At 36.8% G+C, this 19839-nt stretch overlaps 1 protein-coding gene across 2 annotated transcripts in view; it reads left to right on the top strand.

Annotated features, from left to right (window-relative positions):
* The first annotated feature begins 10604 nt into the window (after positions 1–10604).
* ABCB1 (ATP binding cassette subfamily B member 1) overlaps positions 10605–19839 on the top strand; it is a 99317-nt gene continuing 90082 nt past the window's right edge. For both annotated transcript variants that reach the window (XM_030822035.1, XM_030822034.1), the window contains exons 1-3: positions 10605–10922; positions 11486–11559; positions 15982–16030. In XM_030822035.1, coding sequence (XP_030677895.1) covers positions 11492–11559; positions 15982–16030 — 117 coding nt within the window. In that variant the 5' untranslated portion in view covers positions 10605–10922; positions 11486–11491. The remainder of the gene's footprint in view (positions 10923–11485; positions 11560–15981; positions 16031–19839) is intronic.

Here is a 19839-nt window from a genome sequence, read left to right as displayed (position 1 = left end):
GACATAAAGATGAAAACAGTAGAGACTTGGAACCTCAAGAGGAGGGAGGAAGGGAGGAGAGCAAGGGCTGAAAAACATCCTAATGGGCACTCTGGGTGATAGGATCAATAGAAGCCCAAACCTCAGCATTATGCGATATAGAGCCTAGCAAAGCTCCAAGGAGCTGACAGAAGACTGGTGTGGCTGGATCATGAAGGAATAAGGGGAGAACTGGCCTGAGGCTATAGAGGTAAGCAGAAGACAGATTATTGTGGACCTTTGGAATTGAACTTGAGAGCAGTGAGAAGCCCTTGCAGGCCTTACCCATGGATAAGATATGGTCCTATGTAGATTTTACAAATTACATTGGCTGTTACAAAGGGAGTGAATTAGAAGAAGACCAGAGTAAATGTGGAGAAACTGGTTAAAGTAGCCCAAGTAAGAGAAAATGGATGGTGGATTTAGTGGTTTGGACAAAGTTATTGTCATTGTTGAGAAGATGCTGGATTCAAATTGGATATAGAGAGTAAGGGAAAAGGGGATGCTAGCAATAACCTCTCCCCTTCCTCCAGGTTTCTGACACAAAGTAAATAGTGGTGTTATGTACTTAGATATGCATGCTGAATGAGAAGCCAATGTGGGGGCAGGATTAAGAGTTCTGTTTGGGCAGTTCTCAAATATGAGATGCATAGAGCCACTGTAGTGGCAATTTCTGCGACATAATTTTTATAATTATTTGTCTTAAACAGTAACAAAGATGATGGAGAATAAGGAAAACTTGACTATAGTAGAGTAAGAAGGTTTGCCTTTGCCACATGATGAAATGGTAATAAGGATAAACCCGGCCTGCATGACTACTTTGACTGTAATGCATAGTATTCAAGTAAAACAAAAAGAACAGGCCAGATGCAGTGGCTGACTCCTGTAATCTCAGCATTTTGGGAGCCTGAAGCAGGATGAACACTTGAAAGAGGATTGCCAGAATTTCAAGACCAGCCTGGGCTACACAGGAAGACTCTTATCTCTGGAAAAAAAAAAAAAAAAAAAAAAAAGCCAGGTGTGGTAGTATGTAGTCCTAGCTACTCTGGAGGCCAAGATGGGAGGATCACTTAAGCTCAACAGTTGGAGGCTGCAGAGAGCAATGACTACACCATAGCAATACAGCCTGGGTGACCAAGCAAGACCCTGGCTGAGAAAAAAAAAAAAAGAAAGAAAAAGCTAGTTCCTACATAAGAACACTGCAGTATGATTTGTTGCCAATTAGAAGGAACACAACTACAAGGTCAGGGCATATTATTCAAACAGTAGAGACAATAGTCAAATATTTGGCAGAATTACAAAATATCTCACTGGAAAAGACACGCAAGGGAAATCAACAAAAAGATATGAATCAGAATTCATCTGTGTCTCAAGAAAAGGTTGTGCGATAAATTAAGTTTTGCTAGTGTCTCTACACTACCGTAAGCCTCATTCCCTCATTTTCTAAGTGTTAATATAGTTTTAGGTATTTTACATAAATTTTATTATTAATTACAATCAAAGTGCAACTTGTAATAGCAATTCCTGCACATTTTTTTTCTTTTTTTTCAAATCTTGCACCTTAAAATCCACCTCGGGCTTCAGTTGGCCAGCTTTGGTATCTCAGATACTTGGACTACAGATACCACTATGGCAAGTAGATAAAATGTACTCTAGGACCTTCTGCTGGATCCTGAAGAATGATCATTAAAACAAGCTGGTCTGGCTGGTCAAGAGCAAAAATAAAATCAAGATGACAGAAAATTGATGCAAAAGTGAAGTAAAATAGCTAGAGAATATATTTGCGCCTGTCCCCTTAGCATGGATTCCCATGCTAGCCAATCTAAAATCCTCGCTGTTAGAATCCTCCTGTCAATATGATAGAATCAACAGCAAGCTCAGTGTCAGAAAACCTGTATTGTTAACTTGGCCCTCTTTCTAGCTGAATGTGTGGTTTTGGTCAAGTTCTTTGGCATTTCAGAGACTCAGAGTAGTGAAGGAAGTGGATAAGATGACCTCTACATTCTCTTGCAGGCTCAAACATCTATGAATCCAGAGAGAAAAACTAGAGCATGAAATTACCCTATGCTAGAAATCATTTTAAAGAAATAACTTTAAAATTATTAGTATTCAAGGATCTCCAATGTAATAATGGCACCACTCAAAACTTTCCTTCAGCTCTATCCTGTCTTGGCTCAAAGTTATCTCCTTAATGAGGTCTGCCCTGACTATCCTACTTAAAATTGTAAACTTTGCCCACGTGGTACTTCCACTCTCCTTCCCCTGCTCTGTTTTTCACCATAACGCTTTACTCTTTTTAACATACAAAATCACTTATTTACTGTGTTGTTATCTATCTGCCTACTCTTACCACCAAATATAAGTTCTACCTAGGCAGGGATTTTTGTGTGTTTTGCTCTTGGATATATACCAAGCACTTAGAGTAATACATGACATATACAGGGTACTTGATTAATACTGTTGAGTGAATGAATTTCCAATAAAAATTTAAAATAAAATATTTCCTAACTTAAAATTGTAAAGTCAGATCTAACCAACTGTTCATTGGTCTGCTAGCAGTGTTTCTTGTATATGGAAGTATATTTTAAATAGATATGTCCTGTGAAATAATACTAAGTGTTCTAAAGAAATAAGTGAGTGAACATTACCTCATTGAACTAATTTGACCTTGCTCCTGGGAGAGAGTTCATTTGAGATTAAACAAGTTCAAAGTCTATGAATCATAAAACAATAAAAAAAAAACTAAAAGGGAAATGGTGTTTTTATAAGCTCTGCAATTCAAAAGCCATTTCAGGTAATATTGTTATTTTTATGTCAGGAATTCCTCAGTGATGATATCTTAGGGCAAAGGGTTTGGTTATAAATTAAGAGAATGAGGAGATAGGTACATAGTTGGGTTGCTCCAACCAAATATGTGTTGAATGTCAAAGGAATTTCCCTGAGGAATAATCTTCAGAATAATTTACTAAGCACAGGAGAAAATATGGCTCAGTACTTTATAGCTAGATTTCATTTTTAATTGAAACTTTTTTTAAGCAAATCACTTGCTAGTCTATTAACAATAACAACATAAACACAAGTAAACATTCAGAATATAGACATCCAGGTACTAAGCTAATTGCTTTACATTCACTGTCTTATTTTACAAATGAGGAGTTCTGGTTGCAGCAAAAGAAACAAATTTTCCAATGTCAAATGACCAGAACTTAAACCCAATCTGTTTGATGCCAAAGCCAATGTTCTTCACTGCAATGTTGGGTTATCTTGTTTCTAAAATTTAAATTTATCAGTAAAAGGCAAAATTTGCGATTATTGAGGACATTAAAATCATATTTCTGTAGACTCTGAGACAAATCCAACAAAAAACTTCAAACTATTTCTTGGCAGGCATCATTGAAATTGGTATATAGCTTCCTTGGGTATTGACTTTGAAAACGAAGTTGGTCACTTTAGATATATAAGTTCAGTTTGTTTGTAAAAACAAAATGAAAACAAAACAGTTGCCTTATATGCTAAAATTATCCTAATAGTTTTCGCCTCTAACAACATATACACACAGAACTTCAGGAACTTTACATGGCTCATCTTTTTTTTTTTTTTTTTTTTTTTTTTTTTGAGACGGAGTCTTTCTCTGTCCCCCAGGCTGGAGTGCGGTGGCGCGATCTCAGCTCACTGCAACCTCCATCTCCTGGGTTCACGCCATTCTCCTGCCTCAGCCTCCCGAGTAGCTGGGACCACAGGCGCCCACCAACACGCCCGGCTAATTTTTTTGTATTTTTTAGTAGAGACGGGGTTTCACCGTGTTAGCCAGGATGGTCTCGATCTCCTGACCTTGTGATCCACCCGCCTCGGCCTCCCAAAGTGCTGGGATTACAGGCTTGAGCCACCGCGCCCGGCCCATGGCTCATCTTTATATTGTCAGCATCTAGCAAAGTACTTGCCACATAGTGATCAATAAAAGTTTTAGCCAGCCTGGGCAACATAGTGAGATCCTATCTCTACAAAAAAAAAATTAGCCAGGCATGGTGGCGCACAACTTTGGTCCCAGCTACTTGAGAGGATGATGTGGGGAGATCCTTTGAATGCAGGAGGTTGAGGCTGCAGTGAGCTGTGATTGCGCCACTGCGCTTCAAACTTGGTGACAGAGCAAGACCCTGTCTCTCACACACACACAAATTAAGTAAAGAAAAAAAAAGAATCAAAGAAAAAAAATAATTCCCCCAGCTTAAGTCCATCTTTATTTGTTTGGATAAACTATAAAATGTCAAATACTGCTGTTGATGGACATTTCTAAGTCTCCCAAAGGAGAAACTGAGCACATAGTATGTGCTGCATTTTGTATACAGAATAAAAACAGAGACAAGATTTCTACCCTCACAGAACTTAAATTCTTCAGGAGAATGACACTGAAGTCCTTAATTGGACTTCTCTCTTCTGTATTATGTTCCTCAAGTGGAGGTATATGGTGCTCAGTTATGAAAAGTACCTCCGGGGCTTTGATCTTCTCAATAACTCTTTGAGGCTGATATGAAAACAGTAATTAGAAAAAAAAAACATGTATCCGACTTATATAGACAGTTGATGACCAAAGCTAGAATCCAGTTATTTCAGTCTCCCATGTATTTTCTTATTACTTAAGAAGAATCTCTATCTCTACCTCTTTCTCTCTTCTTTCTCTCTCACTTTTCTTAGAAACATGGGTAAGATTTTCAGAAATAAGAGAAACTTATTAATAAATGAAAAATACTGGGAATTCTCAATGTTTCTTGTTTTAGCCAGTTAATTTTGGCCTTCATTCAATGTGACTGTCCCTTAATAAGCAGCAAACTCCACTGAGAGATAGATACTAATACCCAGGATTCTGAAAATTCATTCTCATCCCCATCTCCAAACTTTTATAAAAATTATTATAAAATAATACACTTTTAATATAGGAAATTTCTCAAATACAGAAAAATTTAAAGTAAAAAACTCACACCTAACTTTCATCACTAAAATATAATCACTCTTGACACTTTGATATCTTTCTCTCTAATATTACACCAATTAATTTGCTTGATATAGTGAATATTATGCTGTTATAATTTTCCCCTGCCTTTTTTCCTTGCATATTAGCATAGGTATTTTCTGAGGTTATCACAAACTCCGTAAGCACGTTTTATATTACTACTTTTTTAAAGAGGATGTATAATAATTAATTCATCCATATATATGTGATTAAGTATTCAGGTCACTGCTCATTTTTCACTGTTATAAAATAAAGCAGCAATGAATACCTTTGGCTGATATTTTTTCCTGTACTTGGAATTATTTCTTTAAGATAGATTTCCTAAAATTGAATTACTGAGTCAAACAGACTTAAGTTTTCCTTATGTATGTTTCCTTATTCATTTGAATAATTTTCGACTCCCGCTTGTTTTATTTAACCCTTGTGAGCATGTGATAGTCTCATTTTTCAAAATATCTTTGCTGTTGTAATTTGCATTTCTTTGTAGTTAGCATGAATATTTCAGTATGTCTTCTTCTGCATACCAGTATACTACATACTTTTTTGTATGAATTGCCTATTTGCATCTTTTGCTCAGTTCTATTAGACCTTTGAATTTTTTCTTATCCATTTATATGAGCTCTTTATATATTAAGAATATTAACCTATTGTGATATTTGCAATAAATAGCTATATGGTTTGTTGTTGGCTTTAAATGTGAATTTATTCAATTTTCTTCATAATTTTGTTGTTTTTATAGATTTCTTTAAAAGTAATACTTACAATTATTTCCATATTATTATTTATTTTCAATGTCCATTACTAGCTCTTTCCAGTCATCACTTTTACTCTCATATTCTTAATTTTTATTCATATCTTGGCTCCATTGACCATCTTTATTAGGATATTTGGGAAATAATACAATTTATACCAAACACACATCAAATCTTACCTTATTTTCTTCTTACAAAAACCCTAGGAAGAGGCAGTTTTTGTCTTTATTTGAATGACACAGAAATCAAGGTTTTTGAGCAGTGGAGTATTTCTTCAAAGCCACACAGCTAGTAAGTCATGAAGCTGGAATTCCAAGAGTTGCCACTTCGTTTTCTTCTTTCCCTTTATCTTACTCAGTTGTCTTCTCTCTTCTTAATTTTGTCATTCATTTAAAAACATTTCTTGTGCTATTATGGTAGATTTATTTTAATAGGGGGCAGTGACTTACTCAGAGAGATGATTCTCTAATGGAGTTTTAAAGATATTAGAAGTTGATAGAGGATGCCGGGCGTGGTGGCTCATGCCTATAATCCCAGCACTTTGGGAGGCTGAGGTGGGTGGATCACTTGTTGCCAGAAGTTCAAGATCAACCTAGCCAATGTGGTGAAACCCCATTTCTACTAAAATTACAAAAATTAGCCTGGTGTGCTGGTGCACTCCTGTAATCCCAGCTACTCAGGAGGCTGAGGCATGAGAATTGCTGGAACCCAGGAGGTGGAGGATGCAGTGAGCCTGGATTGTTAACACTACACTCCAGCCTGGGCGACAGAGTAAGACTCCATCTCAATAAAAAGAAGTTGATAAGGGAGATAGTTCATGGCAACGGATCTTTCAAGGCACACTAATGATAACTTAGGCATTTAGCCTACTAGTGTAATTTCCATAAATCTGCCTCTGATGTCATATTCTCAGCACTTAATATTTTCTACAAACATTTATTGAAACTTTATTTTGTATAAGTCTCTTTCCAGTTTGAATATTAAAAAAATTCATAATCATATGAAACATTAATAATAAATACAAAATGAGAGATGCTGATACTGAAAAGTAGGATTGCAGAGTGGTAGAAAATATTTCTGGCTGGAGTAGATGGGGAAGGGTTCGAAGAGGAGTATAATTCAGGTTTCTATTTGCCATCAACTTATCACATGGCTAAGTCACTAAGCGACTTAATTAAAATTAAATTAATTTATCATCATCTGATCACCATTTCACACAAGTCATGTCTGTTGCTGTATTGGCTAAATGATGGCAAGACGAACAACCTCTGAAAATGATCATATGGATCTTCAGAATCTGGATTCTTTTTTCATTGCAGGGTCCATAGAAGCAATCTGATGTAATCTGACATGAGTTCAAGTACAGTCATTTAACATCCCCTATCATTACATCAATCACATGTCCTTCATACATAAAAATCATTACACATGAAAGGGTGGAGAGTGTGTGGATCCCTTATTATTGTTAACACAAGTGAGTCATATGTCTTGCTCTTTGGACTGGGTGGAAACTTGTATTCTTTCTCTTCCTCAGGTCAATTAAGTTCATTGAGGTGAGTTGCATTCCTTCTTTAAGCATGTTGAACCTTCAATTTGGACTCAGATGGGCTAAATAGAGGAGCTAGGAAAAATAGAGAAAATAAATTATTAGAGAGATCAGAGAAAGATACATAAGATTTACAATAAGAGTTATGAGAAGAACATTCAAAAGAAAAACCGTAGGAGAAGGAAAGATAGGTGAATGGCTTTTTAATTTCTATAAATGTGTTGTTAATACTCATAATAAAGGACTCAGAGAGCTGGGATATGAGAATAATAGGTCAAACATATATGGATAAATAGATGTGACTACATACATGAGTTGCAAAGAATGCTAAGGAGGGCAAAAAGAGATTGAGAAGAGGGCATTATTACTAATATATAGCAATGTTGAATGTTTCGGGTGTTTCAGGCACTGTACAAATCTTTTAAATATACAAATCACTTAATCTTGCCATAACATTAGAAGATACTATCTACTCTTTACCAAAAAGGTAACTGTGGGATAGCGGAGTTAAGTAACCCATTCAAACCTACGCATAATAATCAGCAGAGATGGTCCTTATCTAAGTTTTTCTGCCTTTGAAGTCCAAATAGTTTAATGGAGCCAGGTACCAAAGAAGAAAACTTTTGTAAATTAATTTACTTTAATGATTTACATGTGGAAAAGCACAGAGTGAAAAGAGCATATCATCTGAGAAGCCCAGTGAGTTTGGCTGAAATGGAGTGAACATGTACATGTTGAGGGTGAGGAAGATGATTAGAGAGAAGTGATGTGTTGTGGTTCTTAAAAGCTAAGAGGAAACTGTTAGATATGATATAGTCTGTGGCAGGGAGCCATTGCAGGTTTTCCAAGATGGGCTCATAAGGAGAAAACACTTCATGGGGCTGGAAAAGGCAGTGAAGTGGAGTGTCCTATGATAATGTACTACAGTGTAGGGTAGTGGTTAAGAGTACAGTTATGAGAGAGGGACTATTGGTTAGCAGCTTACCTGCTGTGTGACTGGGCAAACAATGCAAACCTCAGTGTCTTTTATTGTAATGTGGGCGTAACAACAATAGTAACTACTTCATAGGATTCTTGTAAAGATTAAATGACTTAATCTCTTTGAAGTGCTTGGCAGTTCCTGATAAATGACCAGTAGTTAATAAATGTTAGTTGTTATTATTATCATTATCTATTATTACTCCCACAGATACATATAGAACAGACTGCAGCAGAGAGGCAAATCTTTAATGTAGTGAGAGCATAGACAAGTTGGTGAAACGGCTACATGAGGGCGGAGGACAAGAAGGTGCAGATTGTGGCAGTTACTTCAAATGGAAATATCACTGCTTGAATGAAGGTATGTGAGTGTCAACTTGCAAGGGGACCAGGTAGGTTTCACCAGAAATTAAGGAAGCTTAAGGAGAACAGCCAAGTTCAGCTTGACAGGAGTGGTGGTGGCACAAATGCAAGACTGGTGTCTTTCAAGAAATCAAGGACTGTTGAAAGTAGCAAGAGCTAGTTTGTTTTAGGTCCATTATGTTTTATATTCACACTTTGATGTCAGTGGAGCAAAGAAATTGAATACAATATAATAGAATGGTAGAATCTTATTTTTAAAATCTGTGTTATTCTGATCTTTAACTTACTTATATCCTTGATAGAGATCTTTACCTGATGCTCAAGATTGTAGAAATAGTATAATCAACATAACAATATAGCACTGTATTTATATCCTGCACTGTTTAGGGAGGGTTTAAGGCCATTCAAAAGGATACATACAATACAACAAGATTACACAAATGAAAGGTGAGATAAAGGAACAAAGCAAAACAAAAGTGAAAACAGAGATCATAGGCACAAATAAGATTAAAATGCATGTGATGAAGATGAAAGCTTATACATTTACCCCAGATGGACCACAGGGTTGTTGTTAAGTCTTTAAACAGTGAACAATGCTGTACACATGCATATGCAATTAGAACATGTGGAAAAAATAGTGGCCTTTTAGAAGCCTAATTAACAATTTGTAAAAAAAAAAAAAAAAAGAGGTCGGGCGCAGTGGCTCGTGCCTGTAATCCCAGCACTTTGGGAGGCCGAGACAGGTGGATCATGAGGTCAGGAGATCAAGACCATCCTGGCTAACACAGTGAAACCCCGTCTCTACTAAAAATACAAAAAATTAGCCGGGCGTGGTGGCGGGCACCTGTAGTCCCAGCTACCTGGGAGGCTGAGGCAGGAGAATGGCATGAACCCGGGAGGCGGAGCTTGCAGCGAGCCCAGATCCCAGATCGTGCCACTGCACTCCAGCCTGGGTGACAAAGCAAGACTCCGTCGCAAAAAAACAAAAAACAAAAAACAAAAAAAAAAAGAAAGAAAGAAAAACAAAAGAAAACTTAATTGTATTGTAAGGCCAAGAACAAAGTATATCAAGGTAAGGAAAATTTGTAGTCAAGAATAGAAAAAAATTATGGCTTTGAAGTATGAGTTATTTAAAGAAAGTGGAAACATCCTCAGACTGTGCAGTAAAAAACAAAGTGATTTTCTTCTCCTAAACTTATGCAATAAACTGATAGGTAATATGTGAAAGTCATAGAATGTAGACTAGAGGATACAACAAACCTATTTCCTCTATGTTCGTAAGAAGTAAGAAAAGCTCTGATGTGAGTTAGCATTGCTTTACAATTTTGAATTGTGCAGATTGCACGTACTTTTCCTCAGTTTGAAGCAAATAGTAGACAGGAAAAAATATTAAATGTTGGCAGTAAATATGGAAGGAAATTACAACTAATGTAATATGCTAAAACATGCTCTGTTTATTTTACTAATTTGAATTAAAATGTAAGAATTTGAAATGCCCTGGAAAAACACGGGCATTGATCTGACTTCTGAAGTTTTAAAATATTACACACTTTGAAATAGCATTTGTACCTTGAAATACCTGTCTCCATATATTTTTTAAAACTTCCTTTTTCTTTCATTCCATTTATCATCAAATAGAGGATGAACAGATATAACTCAGAAACTGTCAAACATGCTGAAGAAAGACCACTGCAGAAAAATTTTTCCTAGCCTTTTCAAAGGTGTTAGGAAGCAGAAAGGTGATACAGAATTGGAGAGGTCGGAGTTTTTGTATTAACTGTATTAAATACGAATTCCGAGAAAATTTCCCTTCACTACGTCATGTAGTTATACGGATATGAAGACTTATGTGAACTTTGAAAGACGTGTCTATAAAAGTTGAGACGTGCCCAATGATTCAGCTGATGGGCGTTTCTCTACTTGCCCTTTCTAGAGAGGGGCAACGGAAGCGAGAATATTCCTCCTGGAAATTCAACCTGTTTCGCAATTTCTCGAGGAATCAACATTCAGTCAATCTGGGCCGGGAGCAGTCATTTGTGGTGAGGCTGATTGGCTGGGCAGGAACAGCGCCGGGGCGTGGGCTGAGCACAGCCGCTTCGCTCTCTTTGCCACAGGAAGCCTGAGCTCATTCCAGCAGCGGCTCTTCCAAGCTCAAAGGAGCAGAGGCCGCTGTTCGTTTCCGCTAGGTCTTTCCACTAAAGTCGGAGTATCTTCTCCCAAAATTTCACGTCTTGGTGGCCGTTCCAAGAAACGCGAGGTAGGGGCACGCAGAGCTGGGAGCTACTGTGGGACAGTTCCCAAGTGTCAGGCTTTCAGATTTCCTGAACTTTGTCTTCACGGGAGAAGGGCTTCTTGAGGCGTGGATAGTGTGGAGTCCTCTGGAAAGTCCATGGGGACCAAGTGGGGTGAGATCTAGACACAGGAGCTCCTGGAGCAGCGCCCAAACCGTAGTGGCACTGGACCATGTTGCCCGGTGCGCGCACAGGCCGCGCGGTGCGGGGACCTGGTCTCTGAGCCCGCGGGCGGTGGGTGGGAGGAAGCATCGTCCGCGGCGACTGGAACCGGGAGGGAGAACCGCTCTGGTGGCGGGCAAAGTCCAGAACGCGCTGCCTGACCCCTAACTCTGCCTTCGTGGAGATGCTGGAGACCCCGCGCACAGGAAAGCCCCTGCAGTGCCCATCCCGGCCAGAGCAGCCGGGGCATCGCAGCGAGCGCTCCCTTTTACTGCTCTCTGGGTTCGACGGGGGACTAGAGGTTAGTCTCACCTCCGGCGCGCCTGAGGGTCATGCATTTGGCTAATGAGCTGCGGTTTCTCTTCAGATCGGGATGGATCTTGAAGGGGACCGCAATGGAGGAGCAGAGAAGAAGAACTTCTATAAATTCAACAATAAAAGGTAACTAGTTTGTTTCATTTTCATAGTTTACATAGTTGCGAGATTTGAGTAATTTATTTCTAGCCTCCAGCTCTGAAATAAATGACATATTGTTGTTGTTTTTAATTATTTTTATTTTAAGAAACGCAAGCCAGCCTTAGGAATCAATAACCCTGCCTAGAGCAGAAGTTTTTTGGCTGCGTGGAGCACAGCATATGCATTTTCCCTGTCTTTTTTGTTCTTTCTTTTAATGATACATAATATTTTACATATTTATGAAATGGGGTACATGGAAGCGTTTTTTACATGCACGGAATGTGTAATGATCAAGTCCGGGTATTTGGAGGATACATCACCTTAGGTATATTTCATTTCTATGTGTTGATAACATTTTAAGTCTTCTAGCTACTTTGAAATATACAATATATTGCTAACTATAGTCACCCTCGTCTGCTATCGAACATTGGAACTTATTTGTCCTATCCAACCGTTCTTAGTCATTCACCAACCTCTTTTCATTTCACCCTTTTACCCTTCCCGGCCTCTTTCCCTTAGTCTTGGTGTGCCTCTTTCTCAGCTTTCCTGCCCCAGACAGGCGGATGCTCATATGTGTTTCTGTCTTACGAACTTCTGCTTTTCAAGTGGTGTTGGTTGCCCACACGTGAGCCATATGCTGCTGGTGATCTACTCTGTGGTCCAGGCTCTTGCTTCCGGTAAATGGCTATGTAAACATCGCGTGTTTGTGGCCTGGCTGAGACAGAAGGTCAAAAGTACATTTAGGTTGTTAACTGGCAATAAATATCTGTATATAATATTGGTAATGTAATCATATAGGGAAAATAATTATTTAAAGTAAATTTTGATCATGGTGCTCTGCCTTTATAAAAAATTTAAAACTTCACTAAATAGATTCATTGTTAGTAGTTAATTGTAAGATAAACTAGTAAGTTTAATAATATTAGAAACTCTAATGTAAATTATAAGATAAATTAGTAAACACATTAATATTTTAAGAAACCAAGCTTTTCAGTGTAAAAGAAAAAATACAAATGTGGAAATCAAATACATTTTTTAAAATAATGTTGTTTGAATTGGAAATTTCAATATGAATTCATAATCTTTTAATAGTTCATTTTCAGTCCACTGAAAGGGACAGTAACAACGAGCACTGTTAGTACCAGATCTTGGTTTCTAAATACCATTCCTCCCTAAAAGAAATGAACACCTCAATAGCTAATTTCAGCCAGGTCTAGGGCAGGAAAAATGGAAAGTGAGCCTGGATTGTCTTGTGGTACCTGAAAATAAGGAAGTGGAGTTTAATGGAGTAGTCGAAAGCACACTGAAGCTGTCTGGAAGATGCTTCCAATGGCCAACTCTGGGACAATTTGAGCATCAAAGAACATCATAATTGTAATTGATTTTGAGATACTGAATGCTACTGCTGAATGCTTAATATTCTGAGAGGAGGGAAACTGAAAGAAAGTGTGAGAGGTAGAGAAAATAAAGCAATGATCTTCAGAGAAAAATTCCAGCTATCGTTTTGGAACTTCCATTGTTATAATAGATTCAGGCAAGGATTGTCAATGTACTCTAAACCATCAGAAAAATGTTGTATCTAAGAATTTTCTTCTAATGGGTGCAGCACACCAACATGGCACATGTATACATATGTAACAAACCTGCACATTGTGCACATGTACCCTAAAACTTAAAGTATAATAATAATAAAATTTAAAAAAGAATTTTCTTCAAAATGTTTACTAATTGGAAGGAGAATGTGCTTTTCCAATTAAAGATTTTGCAGTTAGCACCTTAACCGAGTGATCAGACCTGGTATCTCTCACGGTAGAATAAACTGTAGTAAATGACTCATCACTTGGATTCTGAGTAAACAACATTACCTAGCAAATATTAATATATCTGCAAAAACATTTAGTCTGAGTACAATTAAACTTGTAGACTGGGGCTGTCCAATAGATATATCATGTGAGCCACATTTGTAATTTAAAATTTTCTAGTAGCAACAGTAAAAAATAAAAATAAAAAGATAAACTAATTTCGTAAATATATTTTATAGAACTCAATATATCCAAAAGAATGGATTTTCTACATGTAATCAAAATGATTAATAAGATAGGTTACATTCTCTTTTATGCTAAATCTCCTGTTTGATGTGTATTTTACATTTATTGCACCTCCCATTTATATTCAGTTTGATACCCAAGATGTGGGACATTCTACAAGACAGCTGTTCTTATTCCTTTACAAAAGTCAATGTTAAAAAAATAAAAGGAGGACTTCTAGATTAAGAGAGACTAAAGAGATATAACTACCAAATGTAGTGTGTGAACATTACAAAACAAAACAAAAGCAACCTAAAAGTTCAACAAGGAAAAAATCCTATGGAAAACATTCATGGGAGATTTTAATGTGCATTAGATATTAGCCAATATCAGAATTGTAATCACTTTTCTTAGATGTGATAATGGTAGGAGAATATGTGATTGAAATTGAAAATTTTTGTAACAAAAATGTTCATATAAACCATGAAAAAGGCTCCATAGAGTGGAGGGTAGGTATTCCACTTTTTGTTTTTAACTTTTTATTTTTGAAATCTTGATAGCTTAAAGAATTATGTACCTATGATACAAACATTTAGGTAGATTTAACTAAGAAATATTGAGGGTATGTGAAGAGAAACAGTAAAGAAACTTGTATGATCTTTCACGTATTTCTATTACTGGTTCTATCATGGCCTATAGACTTTTTTTCAAATTAGAGATTATATTTTAGATAAGTAGTTCTTATTACATTGTGTTCATTGCCATTGATTTAAATCTATTTTAACATGGGATTGTAAAGAAGCATATGGCTTTGGTAATAGATAATGCTGGGATAATAGTCCTATTTGGAATATGACTATTAGCAAAGATTCTTTATTAAAATGATGTTTGATGAATGACTTGTCTTTCTAAGCACTGTTTTTTGTGCTAATGGGGATAAGTAAGTTATCTAGTAGGGGTGAGAGTTTGTGTGAAAGTGCATTTTAGTGTGATGCAGTATCTCAGAAATCTGAGGTTGCACCTTATAGTTTGGTGGTCAGGGAACAGACTTGGCATTTAAATATTGGCTTAGTTATAGCTGTGGACCTTGGACAAGTTAAGTTAACTCTTCTCACTCTTCTATGTCTCTAAAAGAACAAAAATGTGTCTTCCTCATAGAATTGTTTATGAATTGTGTGTGGGAAGTGCTTACTTAGCCAGTGCTTGGAACATTATAACTTCTCCAGAGTAGCAGCAGTTTTAGAGAACAAAAAAATAAATAAAAAGCTTAGAGCTAAAACTTAACTATTTATGGCTATTTTTCTCCTTTCATCCTGGTTCCAGGGATACCGAAACCATGCCTTTACTGGGAATTGGGTGGGACCAAACCTGAAGAGTTATGTTTGTGTATTTTATGTCTGTCTAACATTACTCCAAAGCCAAATGGGTAAACTCTGGATTTTTTTCTTTAGAAGTCTCCTCACCTCTTTTGACCTCACTTAGTGTAAAGAACAAAGACAAAGATGAATTTACCTTATGAACTTAAAAACCGTGTAAAAAATAACACAAATCTTTTCTAAAATAGTTTTTATTTTATATCTGCAAAAATACAGATGAGGCAGATTTGTTACGGTTGGTTTGCTTTCACATCCTAGGTGGCAGTTACACAGAGTAGAAAATGGGCTACAGAGTTAGATTCATTTGTATCTGGGCTCAAAATAATAGTTGACCTTATGCCTGAGGACAACTTTTTGACAATTTATAGCACATCATTTTTGATCATAGCTTTCTAGCGTGCATTTATTTCATAATGGTCCATTTAGGACTCCAGACATTTTTTTCACAATTAGATTTGCTCATAAAGAGTAATTTAATTTTCTTCTTAGGCTAGTTATGCCCAGCATCTAATTGCCACTACTCTTCACTAGAAAGGGAATGATTAAGAATAATATCTGGATAGTAGATGGATAAAATATCTACTGCCATCATTACTCAAATGACAATTAGGGGATTCATAATTAAGGGGAAGCATGAATGATTTTCTAATTAGAATAAAAACAGGGAACTCTTTTTTCAGTATGTATATTTTTCTAATTGCAAAGGATGTATGTATGTATTCGTCATAGAAAATCAGGAAATATCAAAGGCACAAGGAAGAAAATATTTTTAGAGAGATTCCAGCACTCAGTGATAACCATGTATGTAGATTTCTAAGATATATGTAAACATATTTAAACATTATAAATGGGGTCATACTATTATTATCCTGTTTTTTAACTGTATAATATAGACATATTTCTTCTTCCTATTTGTCATTAAATATATGTTCTATGTTAATTTGGGTAATTTAAAAAAGTATGTAATTTTTAAAGTTTTATGTAATTCCATTGCTGTTTTGCAGTGAAAAAGATAAGAAGGAAAAGAAACCAACTGTCAGTGTATTTTCAATGGTGAGTTTTGAATTTATTAACTATTCAAAATACTTTGGAAATTTGACATCTCCTTACATGGAAAAGAGATATTTCATCTGATGTAAGATTTTCTTATAGGGTATGTTAATGGAGATGCAAAATAAATTGGTTTGATTTAGCTTATTTTCAGGAGAATGCTGATCATAACTTGCTATGTATATTACTAATCTACAGCTACCATTCCTGACTTAGATTTCAATTCTTCTAATGAATTATGTTGCCAGTGATCCATTACCTACACAAGCACCTCTCCCATCTGCGTAGAGGAAACCAATCACATAGAATTCTGTCTTTAATGGCTCTGAAATTCTGGCAGGTTTTCTAGGTCAAAGTCCGTTGCTATCAATAAAAGGTAGCAATGGATTATTTCTTACTATGCAAATTTTAGTTCATTTAGGTTAGTCCATTGCAAATTTTAGTTCAAAATCCATTACTAACAATAAAAGGTAGCAATGGATTATTTATTACCATGATTTCAAATATGTCATATGCCATTATTCCCCTGTGTGAAATAGATGAAAATCTAGAATTCGAAAACCTTATTGTAACTCTTTATTTCATTTTCTGGTTGCACAGTGGTTTTTTAGAAGCTTTTCTTTAATCACACTTGGAATCAGACAGGTATCATATACGTGTGGTTGGTTGATGACCTCAGTGCTGAGATCTTGGCTCACTGCAACCTCTGCCTAGTTAATGACCTCTTAGCTACCTGGATTCTTACTTCCTTTTTTCTAAGAGTACAAATTTAGGTGAACTGTTAGGTGAAAGATTCCAGAGATTAGAACCTGGAAGACTACTAAACCAATTAAGTCTAACAGCACATGCTTTATAATTCAGTTATAACACAGCAATTTTTTTAAGGTAAGGGAGTGGATAGATTGTCTTGCAAAATGGATTTTAATAAACTGACTATAAAAATAGTTGTAGGTAGGGAAAAAACAGTCATGTGACTTTTACACTGAGGACTCTATGGTTCCCTTATGTGATCTTCATTTCTCTGTGCTACCATTGCTCTTGCCATGACTCCTGATTTTATTCTATCTCTACGCCCTTTGGAATTTTGGTGAGATGAGACTATGTACTTGAGTCATTCTTAGACTACTTGAGTAACCAAGTGACAGTTTTCATTGTTACTTTCTTGTATGGAAAGAAGCGTTTAGGTTAAAGTTGTATTTATCCCCAGGATTTCGTGCTGTCACTTTGAGACTTTCAGTTTTTATTATTTGTAGTTAAATTTTTGTAAACCTTAGGAGTCTTATATTTTAGAAAATTTAACAGACCTACTATATAGAGGCAATGTTATCAATAATTCATTTTAAGGCACAAAAGAATAAAAATATGGAGCTTTAATATAAGGTAGTAGTAATAGCACACATAAAGCACTGTGTGCCAAACATTGTCCTAAGTATGTCATATTTAATCTCATTTTGAGAAAGATACTCCTTTTGAGAAAGATACTATCATTATTCCAATTTTACACATGAAGAAACTGGAGCCAGACATGTTCACTTGTCTGAGGATGCACAATGGGGCCAGGATAGAGAGAATATATTCTAAGCCTCTTGATGAAGTACTCTACTACTTAGATAGATTTTCCTCACATCTTTTTCCTGAAAAGTCAACATAGAAAACATTGAATGTAACTTCAATATAAAACTTATAAACACAAGAACATAATAAAAGTTTAACAATATATTGGTGATGTCACTGGCATTGCTTACTAGTAATAGTTTTCAGTGAAGACAAAAAACATTGTGTGTTCAGGGTTTCCAAGAAGCCCAGCTTCAGTGATTCACACTAGGAGGACCCAGAGGATTTATGGCTAAGGTTTATTACAACAAAAAGATACAAGGCAAAATCAGCCATGGTAAAAGGCGAGTGGGGTCAAGTCCGGAAGAAACCAGGTGCAAGCTCCTAGAGTTCTCTCCTAATGGAGTCACAGGGCACACTGAATTTCCCCAAGCAATGAGTTAAGACAGCACTTGCAGAACGCTGTTTATCAGAGAAGCTCATTAGAGACTCAGTGCCCAAGGATTTTATTAGGTACTGATCATGTGGGCACCTACCCAGCATGCACCAAAATTTCAGACTCATACAAGGAAGGCAGAACTGCAGAAGGAAGAATCATATTGTTTATACAGATAGTTTGGCCATACTTATCAGTTAGAATGGTGGTAATCCTCCCCAAATCCAAGTTCCAGCCAAGGGCCAACCTTTGTATACAGGCCTTTCTAAACACAGCAGCCTCAGAGCTGCTGTGTTAGCTCTTGTCTGCACACAATGTCTGTTAATTTATTTCCACTATGAGACTTTTTAGCAATCTTAAAAAAGTGATGAAAGAAGTAAGGAATAGATTCAAAATTTTATACTAGCTTTTTAAATTTATATCAGACCTTGTTTCAACATTTACAGAAACACAAAATTAGAATAAAATCTAAAGCAAGTGAGGAAATGCGACCCATAGAGGTGGGCTGCAGTTTCTACACAAAATGAACTTCTTAAAGATTATACACTCTTGGTCAGGTGCTGTGGCTCACGCCTGTAATCCCAGCACTTTGGAAGGCTAAGGTGGGCAGATCACTTGAGCCCTGAAGTTCAAGACCAGCCCGGGCAACATGACAAAACCCTGCCTATGTGAAAAGTACAAAAATTAGCTGGGCATGGTGGCACATGCCTATAGTCTCAGCTACTCGGGAGGCTGAGGTGGGAGGATCACTTGAACCCAGGAGGTGGAGCTGCAGTGAGCCAAGATTGTGCCACTGCACTCTAGCCTGGGTGACAGAGTGAGACACTGTCTCAAAAAGAAAAAGATTATATATTCTTGCAAGAACTGTGCACTGTAGATTGAACTCTGAACTTTCTATTGTGTGTGTCTTATGGAAACATTAATTTTTTTCTAAATAGATAATACCTAACGATGTTAAGTGTTTCCCTTGTACCAGGCATTTGTTAAATACCCTATGTTTATTGTGTGACATAATCTTCATATAGGCACATAAGTCCCTGCAGTTTAGGAACTTGTGTTATTCTTGTGTTCCAGATGAAGCAATTGACTTAGAGAAGTTAAGTAATGCATTCAAAATCACAGGGTCACATAGCTAGTAAGCAGGGTAGACTCAGATATGCCCAGTTGCTTTTAACAACTGTAATCATTTATGATTGGTTAAACTGTTATCTCTCTGGAATTGAAGAGTTCTTTATTGCTGCTATCTTTTGATCTTCTGACCATCTGATCATCAAAGACTACGCCACCTGGCTCAGTATCCTCCCTTTCCACTTTGCTGCTCCAACCAACTTGGGTGACTTTTATGGTTATATGGATAATCACTCCTTGATCTTCACAGCTGCAATAATCATAAAAACCTACCTGTATCTGAATCTGTTTCCTCCTCCTTCTTTCCAGTTACGACAGAGTTTTAGTCTTAAGACTAATCACTCGTACTTTCGCTCCTATCTCCTCTGCCTTCTCAGGGACCTTACATCATTATTACCACTCATTCTCTTCTGTATCTTCCATCTTTCCCTCTCAACTGGATCTGTCCCATTGGCATTGACACATCAAGGCACTGTGATCTTACTGATGCCCTTCATGGAGTCACCTCTGCCAGCTCCCTTCACACACAAAAGTGGCCTTTGCGTTCTGTCTTGATTTCACCATTGACTTAGTTCTCAACCTGTTGAAGTTTGGCTCCTGTTCCTGCCTCTCTCTACATTCAGTGGACAGTTTAAATTCTATCTTGATCTCTCGGCAGCACTTAGACTATTCTCCTGTATTTTTTGTATTTGCT

This window comes from Nomascus leucogenys, chromosome 11 (assembly GCF_006542625.1).
Source record: "Nomascus leucogenys isolate Asia chromosome 11, Asia_NLE_v1, whole genome shotgun sequence".
Classification (NCBI taxonomy): domain Eukaryota; kingdom Metazoa; phylum Chordata; class Mammalia; order Primates; family Hylobatidae; genus Nomascus; species Nomascus leucogenys.
The sequence above is the reverse complement of the archived record's forward strand: the minus strand, read 5'-3'. Positions and strand labels throughout refer to the sequence as shown.